This window comes from Arachis ipaensis, chromosome B3 (assembly GCF_059453495.1).
Source record: "Arachis ipaensis isolate K30076 ecotype BB chromosome B3, ASM5945349v1, whole genome shotgun sequence".
NCBI classification, from domain to species: domain Eukaryota; kingdom Viridiplantae; phylum Streptophyta; class Magnoliopsida; order Fabales; family Fabaceae; genus Arachis; species Arachis ipaensis.
The window spans coordinates 9392463-9419597 of record NC_142438.1 but is presented as its reverse complement, the minus strand read 5'-3'; the positions used below and the strand labels follow the sequence as shown (position 1 = coordinate 9419597).

Below are 27135 nucleotides of genomic sequence, written 5' to 3'. Positions count from 1 at the left end.
TGTAGATTCACACTTATTGGATTAAATTCTTGCAAAAACAAAAATAACATCGAAATGTGTTTACTCTAACACCGAAATACTTTCACTCTAATACCGAAATTTCTAACTAAATGAGGTGGTGGAACTAACAATTTATCTCATAAAGACTTGAGTTACAGATTTACAAATTTTGATTAAAAAAAATAAGTGAAAAAATATGTTGATAACGTAGCGAAATTAACTAGAACAAAGTGAAAAAATGCGACTATAACAATAGCGATAACGATAACGATAATGATAACAATATGTAAGGTTAATGTTCAAATTCGTCCCTGAAAGATCACGCGATCTTCATTTTCGTCCCCAAATGATTTTTTTAATCAAATTAGTCCCTGAAAGATAAACTATTAGTCAAATTAGTCCTTCCGTCAATTAGATGATGACGTGTTACGTTAAATGCCACGTGGCATGATGACGTGACATGCCACGTGTCACTTGATATATAAAAAAGTTTTTTATTAGTCAAAATAGTCCTTAAAAGTCTAGACGTAAGTCATTTTTATCCCTCAAATTTTAAAAATTAGTCAAACTAGTCCTTATATAATTTTTTTATAATATTAAATTTATAATATTTTTTTATACTACTAATTTTAATATTATTTTTTAAATCTTAATAAATAAAATTCTCTTTACATAAAATAATAAAAATAATTAAATTTTTATAAAGTTATTTTGTCATTTGTATTTTAAAATTTTACATTTTCAAATTATAATTTTTTATGTGAATTTTTTTAATTAAATGAGTTTATCAAATTATTGTTGATTATATATTTAAAAATTTTAAATTTTAAATTTTACTAAATAATATAGTAATTATTTTAAATTTTAAATCTTTTAATTTTTTTAAAATTATAACTTTTATTATTATTTAATTTATATAGTAAAACTCAATAATTGAAAAACTGGTTTATGAAATCACTTTTTGAATCTTAATATTCTAATATAATTTTTTAAATATTTCATTTAAAATAAAAGAAATTTTATTTTAATACAAAGCATATCTATTTATATAATGTACTAGTGTGGAGTAGCCTGTGTTATGCATAGGTATAATATTTCCTATTTCATTTTATCTCATTGATTTGTGAAATTAAAAGAAAAATTATATAATCTATCTCAAACATATGAAACACACAAAAATTTAGGGTTAAGTACTGAAATCGTCCCTAAGGTAAGTGGCGAAAATCAAATTCGTCCCCGACGTTTTTTTGCTATTAAAATTATCCCGAACGTTCAGAAACACTTTAAAATCATCCTCAAGCGCATTAAAAAAATTTTAATTCCAATTTTGCTCTTGGCCCAATTGACGCTTGGGGTTATATTCCCGCGAAAGATGTTCCTTCTCTGAGTAACGTTAACCCCAGGAAAACCGATCCTTCACCTTCAATGATGCCCTAACAGAGTGATAGCTCCCTTGAAGTAGAATCGTCACTGCATTTGCATTGCGTGGGAAAGAGTGGGAAAGGAGCTCATTCTCGTGTCAGCCATCTCGAATCAGCTATGTGTGCCGCATTTGTTTCGGTTTTTTTGAGCTTGGACTACATAATCACTCATGGGTATTCGTTAGTTTACAAATGGAATTTGGGTGCGATTTTTGTTTGCAGGGTTTAGGTGATGGGAACCTTTAACCTGAGTGTCTACCATGGTGGTAAATTTGGATATGACAATGGTACATTGGAGTATATAGGTGGAGAAAGGACAGTGATCAAAGATATCGATATGGATTGCTAGTCTCTTTTTGAGGCATATGCTGAGGTAGGACAGTTTGGGTATACAAAGGAAAAGATTTCAATAGTTTTTGGTATAAGGACCCAAATTCTGAATGGTTAGAGAAGGATCTGAAGTTATTTGAGGGAGACAGAAATGCCATTGAGATGTGTAAAATAGCGGGGAATAGTGGTCACGTTGAGCTCTATGTGGTCCATAAGGTTGATGATGCTGAAGATTTTTCTGAGGTAGGGTTTCTTGATGTTGGAGGCCAGAGTGAACATAATCAGGAGGTGGAGAAGGGCAATGATGAAGAGGTACATAATGAGAAGCAGTTGGTGATATTTCAGGGTGAACTGGGTCAGGAGGGGGAAATGGACAATGTGGAGAAGGTTGATGAGGGAGATAAGTATGTTGAGGAGCAGGGCAAATCGAATAGTGACGAGGATAGCGATGATGAGGATTTCATTCCATCTGCTGATGAGGTTGACAATGCAGATGATGTTGTGTTTACTGACAGTGAAGAGGAGTACGATGATGAGAGTGGATTTGATGAAGTAGGAGGTGGGACTGATGGTAATCGGGTTGATAAAGGAAAAGGGGTAGCAGGAGGTGATTTCAGTGATGAGGAAGGGTTCAATAGTGATGAAGTTGATTTGGAATATGAAGTTGGTGGTGGTTCAAAGAAAGAGGACAGTGAGGATGATGATAACCATGAAGCTAGTCGGTATCCAATACATAGGGATGTGAAAGACATGACAACTTACAAATTGGAAGTTGGAAATGTATATGCTTCAAGGGAGGAATTCAAGGACACTGTGACAGCTTATGCAGTGCAAACAAGAAGGGGACTTAGGTATGCGAAGCTGGACTTGGTGAGAGTAAGGGCTATTTGTCAAGAGGGGTGTCTGTTTTGGTTGTACGCAGCAAAAATGAGTGAGGAAGAGACTTGGCAGCTCAGGTCAATGAATCTTAAGCATACCTGTGGCCAGTCACACAGGGTAGGGATACTCCATACTGGTTGGCTGAGTAGGGTTTTTAGGAAGAAAGTGCAAGGTAACCCTAAGGTAAAGATAAAGGATCTGGTCAACAAGGCACAAAGGAAATGGAATTTGACAGTGACAACTTCGATGGCAGCTAGGTCTAGACAAGCTGCATTGGAAGAGATTCAGGGAGCTTACCGAAAGCAGTATAAAAGGATTGCTGACTACTGCTCGGAGCTGCTACGGGCTAATCCAGGGTCATCAGTCACACTCAAGGTCCAGCGGTCCCCTGATTTTGAGGTTGATGACCAGCACCAGAGGTTAAACAATTATTGCATCTTTCAAAGGGTATATGTGTGTCTAGCTGCTTGTAAGAAGAGCTTCCTGTAGTGTAGAAAGTTTCTGGGATTGGATGGCTGTTTTCTAAAGACACCTCAAGGAGGGCAGTTGTTGACAGCCGTTGGGTGAGATCCTAATGATCAAATGCTTCCTATAGCGTACGCTGTTGTGGAGGCAGAGACCAAAGACACCTGGAAGTGGTTTCTCAGGTTGCTAATTGATGATTTTAAAGTAGACATCATTGGGAAAACAATCTTCATGTCTGATCAGCAGAAGGTAAATTGCTTGATAAATATGTTGCTTGCTGAATATATTGATTGATAAATAAATTGTTTGATATGTAAATTGATTGACTGATTAGTTTGGTTACTAAATACATTGAAGATTGATTACATTGTTTGATAAATAATGGGATTTACCTGTTATCTTAGGGACTTTTGCCTGCATTCGATGAAGCCATCCTTGGAGTAGACCATAGGTTCTGTGTCCGCCATCTTTACAGCAACTTCAGGAAGAAATTTCTTGGCCTACAGTTGAAATAGCTGATGTGGAGGTTTGCAAAGGCTACACATTGGAAGGAATGGGAGAAAGAGATGCAAATCATCAGGACCATCAATGTGGATGCACACAAACATCTGAATGCTATTCCTCCAAGATTTTGGAGCAGATCCAGGTTTAATTTTCATTCTAAATGTGACACTCTTGTCAACAACATGTGTGAGAGCTTTAATGGTGCAATAGTAGAGTCTAGGGAGAAACCTATAGTGACAATGTTGGAGGACATCAGGGTTTATTTGATGATTAGATGGGCTGTTAACAGAGAAAGAATTAAAAACTTTAATGGTACACTTCTACCTCGCATTAGGATGAAACTAGAGAGGAGAGGCAGATCTGCTGGTGAGTGGAGGCCTTACTGGTCTGCTGCACAAACGTATGAGGTTGTTAATGGACTGAATAAATTTGCTGTTGATTTTTCTGCTCATGAGTGCTCTTGTAGGAAGTGGCAGCTTAGTGGTATACCATGCACACATGCTATAAGCTGCATCAATTTTAAGGGCCTTGACATAGATGCATTTGTTGATGACTGCTACAAGAAGGCTGCATATGTCAAGTGCTATGATTCAGTCATCAATCCTCTAAATGGACAAGATTTATGGGAGATAACCAAATTTGATGATGTCATGCCCCTCCCTACCGAAAGCCTAGCCACAGACCAGTTAAGAAGAGGAAGAGAGGACCAGATGAAGCCCGGGACAGCAGCCAGTCCCACTTGTCTAGGAGAGGACAAATCCAGCGATGTTTAAACTGTGGTGAATCTGGACACAAGAGGGGAGGATGCAAGAAGCTGTCCCTAGATGTAAGTGTGTGCATTTCATGTATGTTAGGGTTACATTATCATTTATTCATCAACTGCATTCTTTAATGTGTTTCAGGACCAAAATCTTAGTCAACCTGCTAGGAAGAGAACCAGAGGTGGGAGGAAGGCTTCATCCAGCAGACCCATGACCAGTTCTAAGGCTTCATCACAGCCTGTTATGCAATCTGAAAGTGGGGGTCTGTGGAGGTCCACCAGGTCTAGATCATCATCTTAGCCCCAACCAGCCACCACAACATCCAAGCCCAACTCAACCCAATCTGGGTCTAGGCCCACATCATCCTCAACTAGGCCCAAGACAAAGTCCACCAGAAGCAAGACACAGCAACCACCAGCACTAAAGGAGATGGGTGCAGCCAGCTCCAGCCAAGCAGATAGGACTGTCTCCTTCAGCCACAAATTTCCACTTCATGTTTCTCCAAGAAAGCTGAGTCTCATGGCAAAATTTCCTCCAAGACTTTGGGAAAAACTTTAGACTATTATGAAGATTTGTGTTCTGTGCTATTATTAATGTACTTTTGATTGAGTAGACTCAATGTGTGTGACACTTGTTTTGGTTTGTTTGAAACTTATATTTAATGGTTTGTGATACTTTCTTAGTGAGCAACAGTCTTGCTCTATGTTTCTAGATATCCTAGGAATCCAGCTTTTGTTGTTGTTTCCTTAGCTTACAGACTATATTTTGTTCTGTGTCCATGTAATGGAAATCATGGTGACTGAAGTTTCCACCTTTTGGTGTTATATTGCTATGCTTATTAATCAATTACCCATGATTGTGTTCTGGCTAGAATTATTCTGCTTCTGTTTAATCAATTTTCACCTTTAGGTTCATATGCTGTAAAGTTCATTAACACAACTCATCAATGAAAAATTGCAGGCTAACATGAAAAAATTATTCTCCAATTAATTGTCAAATTACAAGGACATCATTTCACTCACATAGTTAATCACCTAAACCCTCAACCAAACCCACATGTTCATTCAACATCCAGTAACACTCAATTTACATTACTCAGACCCAATCAGACAAATCCAAACTGCATCATAAATTCTCCCCTAATTTTATTAACCATACTTCAATGGCATCACACATGCTACCCCCTGTCTCTGACTAAACCAAATCTGCCACAAGAAGCAAAATAGGACTGCCCACCCAAAAATCCCTAACACTGCAGCAACCTTGAACTTCCACTCAACGTCCCTCACTTTTGCTTTCATGGCCGCAACTTTCCTCTTCATCCTTGCAACATGAGGATCGTCACTGTCTGTTTTTGGGTCTGTCCATCGGAAGAAATCACACTCCTCTTGGATTTGCAGCAACCCACTAGAGTCAGTGCCCAGAACGAACAACACATTGCCATCACCCACCTACAGAAACTTAAATCACTGACCTCATAGTAGACACACCCCCAAAATCGTTGCCCAGGGTTGTTCCTCGTTCCAGAAACTCTAAGCACGGGTCTCTCCCCATGCCGACACACAAGCTCCCTTTTCGGCGCAGATGATCTACTCTGACACGACCGTGAGCTCTCGGCAGCCATGGCTTCACTAACCTCCGCAAGCCCTATCTCCTGCACTGCTTCTTTGGTTAGGGATTACAGCTCTGATTTAATCCCAACCCAACCCTCCCCAAACCACCATTTAATATAAATATATAAATAAACAAATAAATTTATTTTATTCATTAAAAGCTGCAACAGACACTTAACGGCTACAAGGGCAAAACTGTCCAAAATATTTGTTTTAAGCAGCGAAGGATGATTTTAAAGTGTTTCTGAACGTTCGGGATGATTTTAATAGCAAAAAAACGTCGGGGACGAATTTGATTTTCGCCACTTACCTTAGAGACGATTTCAGTACTTAACCCCAAAAATTTATTATGATGTTTGCACGTATTACGCTTAAGAAACAATTCATTTATAATAATAATAATAATAATAATAATAATAATAATAATAATAATAATAATAATAATAATAATAATAATAATAATAATAATAATAATAATAATAATAATAATTAACCAACAAATTTTCAATATTTTGTAAAGTTTGGAATTGAAGCAAAATTTGTGGATCTTCTTGAATTTTGACTCTAAGTATCACTACTATTACATCCTATATATAAGTAATATCGTAATGGGGAAAAAAAGATGTAATAGAAAAAAAATAATGGTATAACTTTGTTTAGATTAAAGGATAAGAAAAAGGGTTTAGACTAGAAAAGAATAAGAGAGATTTTGAGAAGAATTAAAGGAGAGAGATAATTTTATGAAGAAAAAATAAAAAAAAAATTATATAAGGACTAGTTTGACTAATTTTTAAAATTTGAGGGATGAAAATGACTTACGTCTGGACTTTCAAGGACTATTTTGACTAATAAAAAACTTTTTTATATGTCAAGTGACACGTGTCACTGACCTGTCACGTGGCGTGTCACGTTATCATGCCGTGTGTCACGTCATCATCTAATTGACGGAAGGACTAATTTAACTAATAGTTTATCTTTCAGGACTAATTTAATTAAAAAAAATCATTCGGGGACGAAAATGAAGATCGTGTGATCTTTCAGGGACGAATTTGAACATTACCCCACAATATATATAAGAAAAAGACAACAATGAGAAAAAAGAAGGAAGAAAATATATTTAAATTAGAAAAGAAGACAAAAGAGATGGTAGTGGTGGTGGGTACGACGAAAATAATAATAAAAAAAAAGTGAAGAAAAAAGAGAAGAAGAAGGGAGAATCGCAGCAACAGAGATGAATAATAATAATAATAATAATAATAATAATAATAATAATAATAATAATAATAATAATAATTTTGGTAATAACTTAATTGGGTTTAGTTAGGTGATATTTTATTTAGTTGTAGAAGTTTATTCTAAGATTATAGAAATTCACTCGTTCAATTATTAATTTTCATTAATACACAAATGAGACTGATCATAATGACGATGAGGAAGAGGCATTCACAAGCCTTTTTGATCCTTCAAGTTATGAAAAGTCAAGGTTCATTGGTTATATATACTTCATCATTCCGTTGCTCTAATAATTAACATACATTAAATTACTTTCATTTCTTACTGCCTTCTCAATTCTTTGATATATTAATACACAAATAGTTTTGCCAGCAAATGTTTTGAAAATATTAATTGAAGATATTAAAAATAAAAAACTGTTTTAATATTGTCAATTATATATATCCAAAATCTATTGCAATATTATCTAACTCTAAACACACTTGCAACAATTATCACACACATAACGAAAAAAACAAAGAATGGGGAGGTTGCATATTGTGGCCGTAGTAACAAGTTTTATAACGGTAATCCCATTATGCTTATTGGCACAAAACTCTCCAAAAGACTATCTTGAAGCTCACAATATTGCACGTGCATTTTAGAAGCATTACTTCTTATTATTAATTTTTTTTTCTGTTGCTCTTACTTCTTCTTTTAGAAACATTACTTTTCATATTAGACTTAAATGAATATGTCTATACTATATTACAATCTTATTTAGCTAAATGAATGTATATTTACACTTATTGGATTGAATTCTTGTCAGAAACAAAAAATAGCACCGAAATTTATTTAAATTGACATCAAAATTTAAATATAATAATACAGAATGTAAAAAGTAAATTCCATACTAAAAGATTACTAGACTTTATAAAATAAAACAAGATAGTACTAAAATGATTTAAAATTGACACCAGAAGTTCAGTAATACGACACAAAAAATATTAAATATTTCCAAAATTACTACACCTTCAATTAATTGAATGCTTATCTCTAGGGATGTTCATGGATCGGATCTGATCCGCATATCCGAAGTGTTTATCCGATTCCGATCCGAAAATTGCGGATATGGATCCAATGCGCACACTAATAGGATCGTATTGCGGATTTTGTGTAAGTATCCGCATATCTGCGTATCCGCAAAAATAAATAAAATAAGTAAATATTCTTTTTATATTTTATTTCAACTAATAATTATTATATATGTTGTATTATTTTTATTCATTATTAAGAAAAGTATGTTTAATATTATTTTAAGAGTAAACATATTTAAAAGAATATAAAAAATGAATTTTATTGATATCTTTTAATAAAATAAACTTTCAAAAATATTTTTGTGTTTTGCGTATATATATCCGATATCTTATTGCGGATCGGATCGGATCAGATCCAAACATAAAAAATGCGGATATTGGATCTGATCCTATGATTTTATTGCGGATCGGATCGAAATTTTGGTCATATCCGAACTGATCCGCGTTCACCCCTACTTATCTCATATATAAAATAACACATAAAAGTTTAAAATATAACACCGAAATATCTTATTTAGTTGAAGGAATGTAGATTCACGCTTATTAGATTAAATTCTTGTAGAAACAAAAATAACATCGAAATGTGTATATTCTAACACCGAAATTTCTAACCAAATGAGGTGGTGGAACTAACATATCTCATAAAGACTTGAGTTACAAATTTACAAATTTTGATAGAAAAAATAAAGTGAAAAAATCTTTTGATAACGTAGCGAAATTAACCAGAAACAAAGTGAAAAAATTCGACTATAACAATAGCGATAACGATAATGATAACAATAATATGTATAAGAAAAAGATAACAATGAGAAAAAAGAAGGAAAAAAATAAATTTAAATTAGAAAAGAAGACAAAAGAGATGGTAGTGGTGGTTACGACGAGAATAAAAAAAATGAGAAAAAAAGAGAAGAAGAGAGAGCCGCAGCAACAAGAGAGATGAATAATAATAATATAATAATAATAATAATAATAATAATTTTTGGTAATAACTTAGTTAGATTTAATTTGGTGATATTTTATTTAGTTGTAGAAGTTTATTCTAAGATTATAGAAATTCACTCGTTCAATTATTAATTTTCATTAATACACAAATGAGACTGATCATAATGACGATGAGGAAGAGGCATTCACAAGCCTTTTTGATCCTTCAATTTATGAAAAGTCAAGGTTCATTGGTTATACTTCATCATTCCGTTGCTCTAATAATTAACATACATTATTAAATTACCTTCATTTGTTACTGCCTTCTCAATTCATTGATATATCAACGCATAAATATTTTTTCCAGCACATGTTTTAAAAATATTAATTGAAGATATTAAAAATAAAAAACTATTTTAATATTGTCAATTATATATATATATATCCAAAATCTATCGCAATATTATCTAACTCTAAACACACTTGCAACCATTATCACACACATAACGAAAAAAAACAAAGAGAATGGGGAGGTTGCATATTGTGGCGGTAGTAACAAGTTTTATAACGGTAATCCCATTATGCTTATTGGCACAAAACTCTCCACAAGACTATCTTGAAGCTCACAATATTGCACGTGCAGAAGTTGGGGTTAATCCTCTGTTGTGGGATAATGAGTTAGAATCACAGGCCAACACGTTTTTGAGTAAACACGTTGTGGATTGCCTTGATAGGGTATCTAAATCCCCTCATCCTATGTACGGTCAAAACATTTGGATTAGTCGTCCATCCAAAAGCTTTACAGTTACAGGAGCATTTGCTGTGGCATATTGGGTGGCACAAAAACAAAATTACGACTACATATCCAACACTTGCATTGGTGGTAACCCTGCTAATTGTTTTGCCTACACTCAAGTTGTTTCCAAGTCATCTACTTATGTAGGATGTGCTAGAGCCATTTGTTATAATGGTGGAACTCTTGTTATTTGTTACTATCACCCTCCAGGCAACATCTTAGGTACTCGCCCCTACTAATTAATTACTAATTAGTAGTTGCCAAATTTAAATTAAACTCACCATCCTCCTTTATTATTACGAAATAAATAAAAATGTTATTCGTATATTAAAATCAGTCACTAAAATTAGTTATTAATGTATTTATGTATAAATACATGTGTGATTTAATTTATTTTTTAATGTGTATTTATATTGCAACATATATATATATTATATACTTGTAGCTTACTTTGATGGTTGATTTTAGTGTATACGTAACATAATCGTAAAATAAATCAAAACGTTAGTTGTGTTATCAATTTTCGGTACAATATATGATAGAATATATTACGAAATTAATATTTTAATGATTAAAAACAGAGAATTAGTTATTGTTTATTTAAATATAAAACAAAAAATTTAAAAAATATTGGTTAGCTAACATTTTTATATATTAAGTATAAACTGTATTTTGTACTATGGTTGTTGGCAGCGTCTTGTAGTTTTTTTTTATGGTTATATTGGTTTACACAACTATGGTATTGTATGTTTGTCAAAGGCTTTTTGCCTTGTGTTCGAGACTTCTATGTGGGTATTTTTTCATAAAAAACTTTCAAGTGTATCCGTACACTAATATTTCAGTAATTTTTCTATGTAATACTTGTCAACAATTTTAGTTTGCCTGCTTGAGACGAGGGAGGAGGTGACAAGATTGGGTAGTGGTGTCTAACATCTTAATGGGGGCGGGGGTTTGTTTTTGGTGACGGTGGCTTATTGCTGCTGTGGTTCACAGAAGAAAAAATAATTAGTATTAGTATATAAAAATATTTGAAAGATAATAAAAAATAATATAAAATAATCTGAAATGATTTTATTTTATATTTTTATAAGTGTATAATTATAAATATTAAATTAAATAAAATAAATTTAAATTATTATCTTCTTGAGAATTACTAGCATCATTACTGTATACTATGGTGGGCTGATCATATTTCATATAAAAACCTCCGATTATATGGATTGATGAAGTGAACTAACCACTTGATTGATTATTATGGTTTGAGAGAAGTGAGTTTTCATTTGTAATTGCTATTAACTTCTTTGATAAATTATGCATTGTTTGATTTATTTATTTATTTATTTTTAAGTTTAACCGTGTGATTTCTTATCTTGAAATATAGTTAAAGACATAATAATAAAGTCTATCTTTATTTGTGAAGATGTTATTCTAATGTTTTAATAAATAAATAAATATTTATAACTATGAAAGATATAAATTTATTTTATATCCATCAAAGACTATAGTAGTTATACAAAACTACTCGTTTTAAGTAGTTCGTTCTATATATCAAACCAATTCAATCTTCAAATTAATTTACAAATTTCATTATTAGATATGTAATCATTCAAATTTTTTAATTAGAAATAATAATTTATTTAAAGATTTAACTAACTTGTATGCTAAAAACACATTTTAAAATATAATAATAAAATTTTTTTAATACTTTTGATGTATACTGCCTTCTTGATCCTTTGGTTAACTAATACACTTACTCAAGTAAGCTGAATACCAAATATGGTATAATTGAACGAATAAAAATCTTGCTAACGAGAATCTTAAAAATATTTAATATTAAAGATATTTAAAATAAAAAATTTAATAGATAATACAAATATGATACATTAATAATATAAATTATTTTATACTGTTGGTCAATTATGTTTATTTTTTTAATTTAGATGACTATCCAGGTATGCTTTGATTGTAAAATATGATTATTTTTACTGATATGACGATACCTAATTCATATTGATTATTTTTGTATAACTACTTTACACTCTTAGTATATTAAAATTAAATTCTATGAATAACTAAATTAAAACTTTTCAATATTTTTTCCTTAATGAATGCCTTTACGACATTTTTTGCTAATCTAGAAATAAATAGTGTATTATTATTATTATTTGAACTCTGCTAAGTAGATAGTAGTTTTGTAATTAACATAATAGCCAGTCCTTATAGAAGTGTTATAAAAAATATAATAATTTATGTATGCACTCTTTATTAATCTGTGTCTATTGTACTAATTATTCCGATTCATATATCCATGTACGTTGTATATATATAAAAAGGTGGAAATTTAGGTGTAGTCGACTTCACGTGAAATTGATAATTGAGAGCTGTTAGATGATTTGACTGATTTGACTAATTTTTCTAACGACTTAATATATATATCAACTTCAACATGTATGTATGTAAAAATTGATAAAATATCAACAACTTAATATATTAACTGTTAAAAAGAAATCATTGTCCTCTAAAATTTCTTACTACACACATATATATAAGAATTCGAACACTCTTTTGCAATGATCACATAACCAAAAAAAAGAAAAAAAGGAGAGAGAATGAGAAAGTTGCCGATTCTGGCAGTGCTAACAACAAGTGTTGTAAGCATACTTCCATTATGTTTGTTGGCTCAAAACTCTCCACAAGACTATCTTAAAGTTCACAATATTGCACGTACAAGAGTTGGGGTTAAACCTCTAGTGTGGGATTCTGAGTTAGAATCACATGCTAACAAGTTTTTGAGTAACCACATTGAAGATTGTATGCGGGTGGATTATATCGACCCTAGTCCGTTTGCGCGGAACATGCTTATTAGTGGTTCGACAGAAAACCTTACAGGAGTAGATGCTGTGGCATGGTGGGTGGCACAGAAACAAAATTATGACTACGAATCCAACTCTTGCATAGATGGTACTCTTCAATGTCTTACCTATACTCAGGTGGTTTCTAAGGCATCTATTTATTTAGGGTGTGCTAGAGACGAGTGTAACAATAATGGAGGCACCATTGTTATTTGTTACTATGACCCCCCGGGTAACGATGATGGTCAACGCCCCTATTGATGATTAATTAGTATTTACCAAATAATAATCCAAGTTAAACGCAGCTACATACATATCCCTTAATTACTAAATAAGTTTGTTGCACTATGTAATATGGTTCTTGGTATTGCAGTTTTTTATGGTTTTTTTTTTTGTTTTGCAACTATATATGGTTGTGTATGTTTAATTTGTCAAACGTTTTTTGCCCTCTGTTCTATAATCTATATATGTGGGTATACTTTTTCATTTAATAATTAAAAATGTCCTCAATTGGTACTCATAATATCATGGTTCTGAGTTCTAATAACGTATATTTTCCATAATCAATTTATAATTATTGCGTCATTTTATGATGAAAAGTAGTTTTGACGACCACACAACATAAAGTTGTTTTGGGGTGGTCATTATGGACGGCGAGAAGTAGTAGTTAAAAGGATAGAGAAGAAGCAAAAAAATTAAAAATAATTTAAAAAAAATACTATAACTATAATGATAACATCAATACTTATAAAAAGAAAGACAATGATGAGAAAAAAGAAGGAAGAGAATAAATTTAAATTAAAAAAAGAAACACAAAGGAGGTGGTGGTGGTGGTTACTACAACGATAATAAAAGAGAAAGATGAAGAAAAATGAGGAGAAGAAGAAGAAACGTCAGCAACAACACAGGTGAATAATAATAATAATAAGAGAAAATTTCACTCCATTTTCATGTGAGATGCTAAAATGATATTTTTCTTTCCTCTATTTATAAAATATACATTTTACTCCCTTATAATTTTTAAAAAACATTCTCTTTAATCTATTTTAAATTTTTTGTGTTAACTAATGTTAATTTTATCCAACTTTCAAGAAAAAAATAAATTATTTTTTACAAAAATACCCTTTAACAAAAATTTTATTTTTTGTCATTAAATTTTACTTACCAAAATACTCTTTAATAAATTATTTTTTTATTGATTAAATTATATTTTTATCAAAATATTTTTTAAAAAAATTTAATAATTAAATTATTTTTTCTAAGATACCCTTCAATATCTTTTTAATTATTAAATTATGATTTTACCAAAATTTTTATTAATATTTTTTTATATTTTACTATTAATTTTTCGATATCAATATATATTATTTTTATATTAAAAAATCTTAATAAAATTATTTTTCAATATTAATATCAATATATATTAATTGTTATACATATTAATAATAGTAAATTTTTTTTATTTAATGTTAAAATAATATACATTGATATAAAAAAATTAATAATAAAATATAAAGAATGTTAACGAAAATTTTGGTAAAATCATAATTTAATAATTAAAAAATTATTGAAGGATATCTTAGAAAAAAATAATTTAATTATTAAATTTTTTAAAAAAATTTTGATAAAAATACAATTTAATCAATAAAAAATAATTTATTAAAGGGTATTTTGGTAAGCAAAATTTAATGACAAAAAAATAAAATTTTTGTTAAAGGGTATTTTTGTAAAAAATAATTTATTTTTCTTGAAAAATGGATAAAGTTAACCTTAGTTAACACAAAAAATTTAAAATAGATTAAAGATGAGGTTTTCTAAAAGTTATAAAGGAGGAGAATGTATATTTTATAAATAGAGAAAAGGGGAGTGTCATCTTAACATCTCGCAGGAGAGAGGAGTAGAATTTTCTCTAATAATAATAATAATAATAATTTAAAATATTTGATAATAACTTAGTTAAATTTAATTAGGTGGTATTTTATTTAGTTATAGAACTTTATTCTAAGATTATAGAATTTACCCATTCAATTATTAATTTTCATTAATACACAAATGAGACTGATCATACTGACGATGAGGAAGAGGCGTTCACAAGCCTTTTCGATCCTTCAAGTTATGAAAAGTCAAGGTTCATTGGTTATACTTCATCATTCCGTTTCTCTAATAATTAACATACATTAAATTACTTTCATTTCTTACTGTCTTCTCAATTCATTGATATATCAACACAAATATTTTTGCCAGCAGATGTTATAAAAATATTAATTGAAGATATTAAAAATAAAAAACTATATTTTAATATTGTCAATTATATATATCCAAAATCTATTGCAATATTATCTAACTCTAAACACATTTCCTTGCAATAATTATCAGACACATAACAACGAAAAAAACAAAGAGAATGGGGAGGTCGCATATTGTGGCGGTAATGACAAGTTTTATAACGCTAATCCCATTATGCTTATTGGCACAAAACTCTCCACAAGACTATCTTGAAGGTCACAATATTGCACGTGCAGAAGTTGGGATTAATCCTCTGTTGTGGGATAATGAGTTAGAATCACATGCCAACACGTTTTTGAGTAAACACATTGTGGATTGCCTTGATAGGGTATCTATATCCCCTCATCCTATGTACGGTCAAAACATTTTGAGTGGTCCATCCAAAAGCCTTACAGGAGCATTTGCTGTGGCAAAGTGGGTGGCACAAAAACAAAATTACGACTACAGATCCAACACTTGCATTGGTGGTAACCCTGCTAATTGTGTTGCCTACACTCAAGTTGTTTCCAAGGCATCTACTTATGTAGGATGTGCTAGAGCCAATTGTCTTAATGGAAGAACTCTTGTTACTTGTTACTATCACCCTCCAGGCAACATCTTAGGTCATCGCCCCTACTAATTAATTACTAATTAGTACTTGCCAAATTTAAATTAAACTCACCATCCTCCTTTAATTACTAATTAGTACTTGCCCCTACATACTCTTGTTGGCAGCGTCTTGTAGTTTTTTTTTTTTATGTTTATTTTGGTTTACACAACTATGGTATTATTGTAGGTTTGTCAAAGGCCTTTTGCCTTGTGTTCTATACTTCTATGTGGATATTTTTTCATGTATATGTAAATAATCTTAAGAATTATGCTACGTGTTAGCCATTAAAATCAGCTATCAGTATTGGTTCGTCTGAACACTAGGGAGGCCGAGCTTGAGCGCTTCCGAGTGAGTTGACATCAAAGAGGAAGAGCTTCACGTCGGCCGGAAGTCAAACACCGCGACGGGAATACCTGCATAAGATACTCCGACGCTCAAGTCAGTAATGATTCTCAGTGAGTGAGTTAAGAGTAAAGAGTAGAAAAATGAGAGTGATAGAACCTGAGACCTAGCCGAGCATATTAGCTAGGTTTTATAGGAGTTGTTTTTTACCCGTTAGTGGATAAGTCCTAGTTTGTAGGTTGGTTATGATATTCTGTTTTGGTGCTATAAACCAGCTGAGCACATTTCTTATTTTCAGTTGGGTGATGCTGCTTCGGTCCTGATCACGTGCTGAGATTTTCGGACGGCTGATACGGGACCGAGCTTTATGATGCACGTGTCTTTTTATTCGAATGGGTGAGGCCGAGCTTATCTGCTCTTGTTCCGAGCTTGTTTAATGTGACGCCAGCCTCAGATATTTACGTGCCGAGTATTCCGGGTGACCGAGGATACAGGTAACGTATCATAGCCCCCAAGCTTGCCTTGGTGTGGACAGGACTAAGGCGAGCTTTCGGACCAAGAGTACTGGATCCTCGGTTGCCGATTTTGTTTGTCGCATATGGTCCTTGTAGCCCCCAAGCTCGGCTTGGTTTTGTTTGGACTACGAAACGGTTTTTTATGTGTTTAATACTTGCTTCGTTCTTCGCGCCATTTGACATGATTGACGTGAAACGTGCCCCGCATCCCCAGGCACCCCTGTCCGTTGGATTTCGTGGTCATTAAATGCCTCTCTTTTTTGACGACGAGGATTTAATGCGGGGTTTTGTGTAACCGTTTAGGTTACTGGGCTTACTCCTTTATTACCTTTGCTTTTTGTAATTCCTATTTGCTGCTGTTTTTTGGAAAAAAAAGGAGTTTTGGTTTGGTTTCCTGTCTGAGAATGTCTAGCAAAGGTCAGTGCTGAATTCACATTTTCTTCTACCTTTTTGAGCTTTATTTTTCTTTCTTTGTCTGCAATGGAGAACTGTGATGTGGTTGATCCGTGTGGGTGGGTTGATTCCAGGGTGAGGGAATATGCATCTCAGTTTGATGATGAGGAGTCAGTAAAGTTAATGGGGTCGGATTTGTGGGTTAGAAAAGGTAGTAACATTAGGATAGAGTTGTTGCCGTGTGGTAAAGAGGACCGAGTCTGTGACCAGTTGAGGGATTGGTCTTTCTTTTATATGTATAGCTGTTTGTTTACTGAATTGGGGGTCAAACTGCCTTTTACCGAATTTGAATGTGGGGTCTTATACTGGTTGAACTGCGCCCCTACCCAGCTGCACCCGAATTCTTGGGGTTTTGTACGGGCTTTCGAGGTATTGATGGAGTTATTAGATTACCCCCTTCTCTGAGGCTTTTCTTCTCGTTGTTTCAGGCTAAGGGGGTGGGACGTGGGTTGTGGGTAAATCTTAGCAGTTATCCGCGTCGGGCTATCTTTGGTCTGTATAAATCTTCGTTTAAGGATTTTAAGTCGATGTTTGTTAAGGTGAGGAGTGTACCCGAGGAGTTTCCCTTCTATTTGAATGAGCACTTGGTCGAAAAATTTCCCTTGTCTTGGTGTCCCGAACCTTATCAGGTATTAGACGTAGATGATAGGCATCCAGATGATGATATTATGATGAGCTTCTTATTTAAATCATTGGGTCCGAAGGGGTTGTTATCGATTGCCGAGATGTTGAAATGGGATACTAATAGACAGGCTGTTTATGATCACATAGGTAACTTAATTTGTCATGCTTCTGTCTTTCCTTTATAAGGTGCTCTTTCTGGTTTTTATTCGCTTGTCTTTGTTCTGCAGCCGAGAGGGCTCCTGCGATTACAACTGCGGGCCTGAAATCTTTCTTCAACCAGCGCAAGAAAGGTGAAAAGGAGGTGTCTTCGAATGCTGGGAAAGGTTTAGCTGCCTTGATTCATCATGGGCCGAAACATAAGAGGAAGAGGGGACAAGCCCAGGGCAGCCTTGCCGAGGTTTTGGAGGGTAAGGGGGAGTCTTCTATGATTTTGGAGAAGGTTGAGTCTGCATATGAGTCGCAGAAAAGGCTTCACGGTTATGACGAGAATGAGCACGCTAGGTCTCTGTGGGCAAAGTTGTATCCTTTCAGTACTATGGCTGACGAACTGTGTTGCTTTCCGGACGATATGAAAATGATTGAGGAAGTTGGCCGAGCTGGTGTTAGTCGGTTTCTACAGGTATAGGTTATTTTGTTTGAGGTTGTGGCCTTTTGTTGATGTCTCTTATTTCGTTATTTTATTTTCGTAGGTGATTGGTGCTCGGATTGTTGCCATTGGCCGAGCACAGGAGCTTGCCCTGGATCGGGAGCAGACTGAAGTTTCCCGTGTAGAAGAGCTGTCTGGGATCATTCAGGAAAAAGATCAGAAAATTGCTGAGCTTGCTGCTTCTATGGAGAAAAAGGAGTTGGAGTTGGCCGATGAGAAAAAACTTCAAAAGTCCTCGTCTGAAAAATTGAAGGTTGTGGAATCTGAGAATGATCAGCTCTCTGCCCGGGTCAAAGAGTTGGAAGGCAGAGTTTATGAGGCCTTTGCCCAAGGGTTTGACCGTGCTGTCTCCCAGGTCAAGGTGGTGTATCCGGAAGCTGATCCTTCGAAACTTGATGTCATGAAAGTGGTTGTTAATGGTGAACTTGTCGAAGATGAAGGTGCTGCTGAGAGTGAGGGATCTAGCATAGGTGATAAGGCAGACTAGGCTTTTAGTATTTGATCTTGTTTATTTTGTATATTTGTAGCATGCTTGAAACTTGTGGCTGATTTATCTTGAACTCTGTTTTCGAATATTTGGCGATAACGTTTTGGGTACCGAGTATGTAATTCGGTTGCGATACTTTTGTTTTCCGAGCATATAGCTCGGCTTAGTTATGACTTTGTAAAAACTGATATTTTGGATGAATTCATGATTATGTGTTGGTGACAGTTGCAACTGTTTCTTGATTGTTGGTAAAGAGAGCAGTAGCTCTAATACAAGGGTTATGGCTGGTTGATCTCTTGGGACTTGTTTAAATATTTTGATGTTTGTTGTATTTTTTCCGAGTATTATGCTCGGTATGTGCATTTAGAATTCCGAGTATGAAGCTCGGACTAGTTTGTTCATTGGGAAAAACTTTGACTCGTTCTTATGATCGAGGTTTTCCGAGGAATAAGCTCGGCTCGTGATGTTAGGGTTCCGAGGATTATGCTCGGATAATTTGAAGTGTTTATGAACTGAAGTGTATGTTAACTGTCAGAATGAGAACTGTTTTGATTGCACATTGAGTTGTGTGGGTACAATGATTTGTTGCGTCTGGCCTCGTTAAAACCCTTCCCGAGTAAAACCCATATGTTTTGGGAAAAAACCTTCGGAGTGAAAAAAGAGTACCATCATTCGCTATTTTGCATACTATGTTATGACTGATATTTCTTTAGAGAGGAGAAATTCCATGTTCCCGGTAGCTGGTCTCCTTTGAGGGTTTCTAGTTTGTAAGCCCCCTTTCCGAGATTGTGAAGAACTCGGAAAGGACCTTCCCAATTTGCTGCTAATTTGCCATGTGCTGGTGGTTTCCGAGCATCTTCTATTCGTCTGAGTACAAGGTCTCCATTGTTGAAAGACCTGTGAATTACTCTTTTGTTGTGTCTTCGCTCTAGGTATCGTTTTCTGGCTCGTTGCTTTATGGCGGAAATGTCTCTGTCTTCTTCTACAAGATCCAATTCGGCTGTCCGAGCTTGCAAATTATTGGATTGATCGTAGAGGTCGGTCCTTAATGTTGGGACGCTGACTTCTACTGGAATGAGTGCTTCTGCGCCATATACCAGTTTGAAAGAAGTTTCTCCCGTGGCGGACTGAATGCTGGTATTATAGCTCCATAGGATTTCTGGGATGAGATCGGCCCACTCTCCTTTAGCATCGCCGAGCTTTTTCTTTAATCCCTGCAAGATAATTCTGTTAGCCGATTCAACCTGTCCGTTAGTTTGCGGGTGCTCTACTGAGCTGAAATGATGTTTGATGTTAAAGTTTGTTAGAAAGGTAGCGAGCTTATGATCTGTAAATTGTCTCCCGTTATCCGAGATTATCTCTCTTGGGATACCAAATCTGCATATGATATTTTTCCATAGAAAAGATCGCACTTTCTCTGCTGTTATGTGCGCTAGTGGTTGTGCTTCTATCAACTTAGAGAAATAGTCAATTGACACTAAAAGAAACTTTACCTGGCCTGGCGCTTTCGGAAAGGGTCCGAGGATATCCAGTCCCCACCTATCGAAAGGCCAGCTTACCTCTATGGTATGGAGCTCCTCGGCCGGGGTCTCTGAGAGGGTGGCGTGCTTTTGACAATTATCACATGCTTTGACTTTTGTGATGTAGTCTTGTTTTATCGTCGGCCAATAGTATCCTGTTCGCAAGATCTTTGCTGCTAATGCTCGGCCGCCGATGTGGTTTCCACAGACTCCTTCATGCGTTTCAGCCATAACCTCCTCGGCTTCCTCTCTGCTGATGCACTTGAGCAGTGGTTGTGAATGTCCTCGCCTGTATAGGGTGTTTCCGAGCACTGTATAGAAGCTTGCTCTTCTTCGGAAGAGCGGCAAGTTCGGTTCGTCATTTGGTATAGTGCCTGTGTTTATGTAATTGAGAAAAGGTGTTCGCCAATCTGGGACCTGTGTTATACTCAAAATTGTACCCTGCTCAAAACTCGGTTTGTCAAGTGTTAGCTGGGACAGTGTCGATGTGTTTTTGGCTTGCCGAGTCGTGGCCAACTTAGATAACACATCGGCCCTGGTGTTTTGTTCTCGGTTTACATGAATAATATCGAATTCTTTAAATTTTGAAATTAGATCCTTTGTTATGAGCCAATATTTCTCTAACAAAGGATCTTTTACCTGGAATTCGCCCTTTATTTGATGTACCACTAACGAAGAGTCGCAGTAGGCTGTTATTCGAGGTATCTGTAGTTGTAGGGCGAGCTTTAGTCCAGCAAGTAGGGCCTCATATTCTACCTGATTGTTGCTTGTGTTGAAGCGGAACTGTAGTGACTGTTCGGCCACCACTTTGTCTCCTTCTTTTAGTAGTATCCTTGCCCCACTGCCTTCTGTGTTTGACGCTCCATCCACATGTATGCTCCAACTGGCCTCTGTATTATGTGTGTCATTAGTCATCTCCGATATAAAGTCGGCTAGCACCTGTGACTTCAGTGTTTTCCTTGATTCGTACTGGATGTCGAACTCGGAGAGCTCGACCGACCATTTTATCAATCTGCCGGCGAGCTCGGGTCTGGTTAATATCTGCCTTAGCGGTTGGTCTGTTCGTACTATGATTGTGTGGCTCTGAAAATAGTGCCGCAGTCTTCTTACTGTGGTAATTAGTGCTAGCGCCAGTTGTTCTATCTTCGGGTACCTTGTTTCTGTTGGCTGTAGCACCCTACTGATGAAGTATACTGGGCTTTGCTTTCTTCCTGTTTCTGTTACTAAAACCGAGCTTATAGCATGGTTAGATACTGATAGGTATAAGTACAGTGGGTTACCTGTCTCTGGTCTTTGGAGGATTGGTGGTGATGTCAAGTGTTGTTTTAAGTTCGGTAAAAGCATTTTCGCATTCGTCTGTCCAGTTGAACTTCCTGCCTTTAGAGAATGTCTGGAAAAAGTGATAAGATCGGTTTGCCACTGCAGGTAGGAAACGTGACAGGGCAGCTATTCGTCCTGCAAGTTGCTGGACTTCCTTTACTGTTTTTGGGCTTGTCATGTTCAGTACGGCCTTGCACTTTTCTGGGTTGGCCTCGATGCCTCGAGATGTTAACATGAATCCCAGGAACTTCCCTCCTTGTACTCCGAACGCACATTTGTCTTGATTGAGTCTCATGTTATATGTTCGGAGTTGTCTGAAGATTTCTGCTAAGTCGTCGCAGTGTGACCTCTGCATAGGTGTTTTTGCTACCATGTCATCTACATAGACCTCCATATGGCGTCCTATCTGTTGTTGGAATACCTTGTCCATTAGCCTTTGATATGTCGCACCTGCATTCTTTAGGCCGAAGGGCATTACCTTGTAACAAAAATTCCCATGTTCTGTTATAAAAGCTGTTTTGCTTTGGTCTTCTGGGTGCATTAGAATCTGGTTATAGCCAGAGTATGCATCCATAAAACTCAAAGCTTTGAAACCAGAGGCGTTATCAACTAATTTATCAATGCAAGGCAGTGGATATGCATCTTTAGGGCAAGCTTTATTTAAGTTTGTAAAGTCGACGCACATGCGCCATTTACCTGAGCTCTTCCTTACCATTACCACGTTGGACAACCATGTGGTGAAGCGAATTTCTCTGATGAAGCCTGCATTGAGGAGCTTCTGGGTTTCTTCGAGTGCTGCTTGTTTTTTCTCTTCTCCGAGGTTCCTTTTCTTCTGTGCAACTGGTCGGATTGTTTTGTCGATTGCTAGCTTGTGGCAGATGACTTCTGGGTTGATTCCGGGCATGTCATCTGGTGTCCATGCAAAAAGGTCGGCGTTCTGACGCAGTATGTGAATGAGTTTTGCTCGGTCTGCCCCTTCTAATGCTTCTCCAACATATGTGCATTGTTTGTCGTCTGATGTCAGTGTTACTTGTTGAAGATTGTCCATTGGCCGAGGTTTTTCGCCGAGGTCTTCCCTTGGGTCGAGATCGGCTAGTGTCGTTGTGTTGGCAGACGTGTGGATTGCTTGAACCTGGGGCCGAGCTTCCTGTTTTGTTTGTACTGATTTTAGACCAGCGTTATAGCATTGCCGAGCTTCTTGATGGTCGGCATACACCGTAGCTATCTTGTTTTCCTGCACTGGAAACTTGACACACAGATGTAATGTGGAAACCACTGCCCTGAATATATTCAGGGCGGGTCTCCCAAGTATAATATTGTAAGGGCTGTAACAGTTTACTATTAGGTATTGAATATCAATCGACTTTGACATAGGAATTTCTCCCATTGTGGTCTTTAGCCATATGTGTCCCATGATGGGGACTCTCTCTCCGGAGAACCCAATTAGCTCTCCGGAGGAGGGTTGTATCAATTTTTCTGATAATTTCATTTTTGTAAAAGTAGAGTAAAATAAAACATCAGCACTACTACCTGGATCTAACAATGTTTTTCTTACCAACAGTTCTCTGACCTGGATTGAAATTACCACGGGATCGTCGAGGTTAGGGCTTGCCGATTTGAAGTCTGCTTGGTTGAAGGATATTGTGACATCTGGTTCTTTGTCCTTCTTTGGTTGTATAGTTCCTTCGATTGCCAGCATCGCTCTATAGCTTCGTTTCCTGGCCGAGCTTGTTTCTCCTCCGCCTGCGAATCCCCTGATATGTGGTTGATGACTCCTCTTGGTGGATCAGGAGTCGTCCTCTCTTTTTTGTCGTCGGCGATTGTTTGCTTATGTTCTACCCTGTCCAAGTTTCCTCCTCTGCCTTTCCGGGTCTCGATGTATTTGTCCAGGAGCCCTTGGCGTGCCAACCTTTCCAGGAGGTCCTTCGCAACGATGCAGTCATCCGTAGTATGACTGAACTTCCGGTGGAAGGCACAATGCTTCGTCTTGTCCACGAACCGTTGATCATGGTAGTTCCCTGCTCGGGCTGGTGGCTTTATGATTTTGGCGTTGAGGATTTCTCTGATGATGTTCTCTCTTCTGGTGTTGAATCTGGTGTATGTGTTGTACTTTGACGCGGGCTTAGAAGGTTTCTTAGTGTCCATGTTGCTTGGCGATCTGAAAGTCCTTTCTTCGTCTCTCCGATGTGGTTGTTTGTCCGACTTTTGGGCTTCTCGGAGCTCTTTGATCTCCATTTGACCTGCCGCCCTTTCTCGGAATTCCTCTAGCGTCTTCGGCTTTGTTATGGCAATGGTCTCCCGAAATTTTCCAAGCCTAAGGCCGGCCTTGAGAGCGTGCAGGTGAACGGCTGGGTCCAAGTCTTGGATCTCCATAGTGGCGTCAGCGAATCTGGTCATGTAGTCTTTCAGGCTCTCGTGCTGACCTTGTTTGATGGTGCCGAGATAGTCCGAGCCATGTACGTAGATTCTTGATGCAGCAAAATAATCAATGAATGATTTGGCGAGGTCTTCAAAGGAGGAAATCGAACCTGCAGAAAGTTTAGAAAACCAGAGTAACGCAGCACCATCTAGGTACGTGGGGAATGCTCGGCAGAGGACGGGCTCATTGTTAGGGCCGTTGAAAAACATCATTGATTGGAACTTCTTCGCATGGGCCCGAGGGTCGCCGAACCCCTTGTATGGTTCTAGCGCGGTGGGCAGCGTAAAGTTTTTCGGCATCTGGTAGTTTGTGATCTCCTCGGAGAAAGGGTTGTCAAGGGTGAGCTTCTCCTTTAGCGGGACGATGTTTAAAGGGTTCGCCGCACTTTGAGCCGAGCCTTTGGAGTTCTCTCCATTGTTCTGTGTTGAGAGCTCGGCTATTCTTCGTACCTCCGCTTGAAGCTCGGCGATTTGAGCCAGGAGGTCGTCCTATGAGAGTTGTGGATTTTCCTTGTCAGCCATGTCCGAGGATCGGGAATCCTACAAAATAAAGTAGAAGACTAAACGAAGGGAAAATGGGGTTAGATGTACTCCGGGCCCCACGGTGGGCGCCAAGTGGTTCGTCCGAACACTAGGGAGGCCGAGCTTGAGTGCTTCCGAGTGAGTTGACACCAAAGAGGAAGAGCTTCACGTCGGCCGGAAGTCAAACACCGCGGCGGGAATACCTGCACAAGATACTCCGACGCTCAAGTCAGTAATGATTCTCAGTGAGTGAGTTAAGAGTAAAGAGTAGAAAAATGAGAGTGATAGAACCTGAGACCTAGCCGAGCATATTAGCTAGGTTTTATAGGAGTTGGTTTTTACCCGTTAGTGGATAAGTCCTAGTTTGTAGGTTGGTTATGATATTCTGTTTTGGTGCTATAAACCAGCTGAGCACGTTTCTTATTTTCAGTTGGGTGATGCTGCTTCGGTCCTGATCACGTGCCGAGATTTTCGGACGGCTGATACGGGACCGAGCTTTATGATGCACGTGTCTTTTTATTCGAATGGGTGAGGCCGAGCTTATCTGCTCTTGTTCCGAGCTTGTTTAATGTGACGCCAGCCTCAGATATTTACGTGCCGAGTATTTCGGGCGACCGAGGATACAGGTAACGTATCAAGTATAAAATACATGTTGAAATATAAATACACATTAAAAATAAATTAAATTATATATGTATTTATATATAAATATATTGATGACTGATTTTAGTAGTTGATTTTGATGTATAAATAGTATTTCTGTAATCTTTTTATTTTCTTAAAAAGTCTACTACTGTAGTTAGTACTTGTGGCCTATATGTATATAGGTCATGGATCGATTACATAATCAAATTAAAATAATTAGTGCGGATTCTCTCGGAAATAGTTAATTTTTCACAACATAAAACATCAAATTTACAAAATAATAAAAACTATTAAAAAGCGATAATAAAAAGTCAACCACTAAATTAAAAAATGTTTGGCACAATGCTTCTTAACAATTTTAATTTGCCTGCTTGAGACGACGGAGGAGGTGACAAGATTGGGTAGTGGTGTCTAACAGCCTAATGGGGGCCGGGGTTTGTTTTTGGTGACGGTGGCTTACTACTGCTGTGGTCACAGAAGAAAAAATAATTAGTATTATTATACAAAAATATTTGAAAGATAATAAAAAATAATATAAAATATTCTAAAATTATTTTTTTCTATTTTTATAAATGTATAATTATAAATATTAAATTAAATACAATAATTTTAAATTATTATCTTCCTGAGAATTACCGGCGGTTACTATATACTATGGTTGGCTGATCATATTTCATATAAAAACCTCTGATTATATGGGTTGATCAAGTTAACTAACCACTTGATTGATTATATGGTTTGAGAGAAGTGAGTTTCAACTTACATTTATACTGACTACCATAAATAAATGATCCTCATCGATTTAAGATCTTCATTTGCAGAGTAGGTGCCTATAATAATGGAGCAGACAAAAGCTAAAGGTTAATTTTATGGTATTTTTGTTTGGTGTCTAATTTTTGTTTAAATTATTTTTTATAATAATTTTAAAATATTTAAAATTTTTTAATTTTTAAATTTAAAATTAATTATTTAACCTATTTTAGCCATTAAACAATATTTTTTACACACCATAATATAAATATCAAAGCTGAAATGTGTCCCTATTTATATTATATTTTTTTAATATAGGCAATTTGGCATGTGTCATTATTAGTTCTAGCATTACATAACTTTTTAATTGGTAGTTAGTATGATATTATCCAAGATACACAGGTGCTAAAAGTTATTCATTATTGAAAGTGATGAACAATCTAGTGAGTGGTTACTATTAATATAAGTAACTAATTAAATAAACTAATTATGGCTTATTGAATAGCTTTAATATAATACATTATTCTTTATTTTTTTAGAGCTGACCACTCAACTATAAATAACACATTTTTATAATAACAACTCATCTAGAATTTTTCATGACTCGCTTTGAGCATAGCTAACTTAGCTTTAACTTGAAAAAGGATATAGATTATATGAATACTTGGAAACAAACATCAATTTTGGACCGCCACAATTCCTCTCCAAATCTTTAATTTCTTATAATTCATAGCAGCTTTTCTTTTTCTCTCCTTTATATATATATATATATATATATATATATATATTTGGTGTCCAATCCTAAAGTAATAATGGATTGATAACCTAGAGACTTTAAAGTGGCTGGTACCCTACGTATAAACTCATTTATTGCTTCTCTGTATGCCATAGATAGATGAAACATATGTTCGATCGAATGCTAGAATAATTGATGTTTTTACTATATTATTAGACATTTGATTTATTACAATTACTATTTTTTATTTTTTTTTAATCCTACATTCAATTCAATAAATGTCTCAAATAAAAATTTATATCATGTGAGCAAATACATTACCAAAGTTAGAAATAAATAATTCGAATATAATTAGTTTCTGCTGTTTTTTTAATTCATAAAATTAAAAAATTCGGAAAATAAAATAGAAACACTTTACATGCAGTTCTAAG

General features: G+C 35.5%; 4 protein-coding genes across 4 annotated transcripts; 3 read left to right on the top strand and 1 right to left on the bottom strand.

Annotated features, from left to right (window-relative positions):
* The first annotated feature begins 9728 nt into the window (after positions 1 to 9728).
* On the top strand, positions 9729 to 10238 carry LOC107634063 (pathogenesis-related protein 1B-like). Its single transcript, XM_016337646.3, has one exon. The coding sequence runs from the start codon at positions 9729 to 9731 to the stop codon at positions 10236 to 10238; it is 510 nt and encodes a 169-aa protein (XP_016193132.1).
* Positions 10239 to 12608: 2370 nt separating this feature from the next.
* LOC107634064 (pathogenesis-related protein 1-like) lies at positions 12609 to 13112 on the top strand. Its single transcript, XM_016337647.3, has one exon. The coding sequence runs from the start codon at positions 12609 to 12611 to the stop codon at positions 13110 to 13112; it is 504 nt and encodes a 167-aa protein (XP_016193133.1).
* A 2143-nt stretch (positions 13113 to 15255) lies between these two features.
* Positions 15256 to 15756, top strand: LOC107632234 (pathogenesis-related protein 1B-like). The gene has a single exon (XM_016335938.2). It carries the CDS (start codon positions 15256 to 15258, stop codon positions 15754 to 15756), a length of 501 nt encoding a protein of 166 aa, XP_016191424.2.
* Positions 15757 to 23214: 7458 nt separating this feature from the next.
* On the bottom strand, positions 23215 to 24351 carry LOC107632235 (uncharacterized). Its single transcript, XM_016335940.1, has one exon. It carries the CDS (start codon positions 24349 to 24351, stop codon positions 23215 to 23217), a length of 1137 nt encoding a protein of 378 aa, XP_016191426.1.
* Positions 24352 to 27135: the final 2784 nt, after the last annotated feature.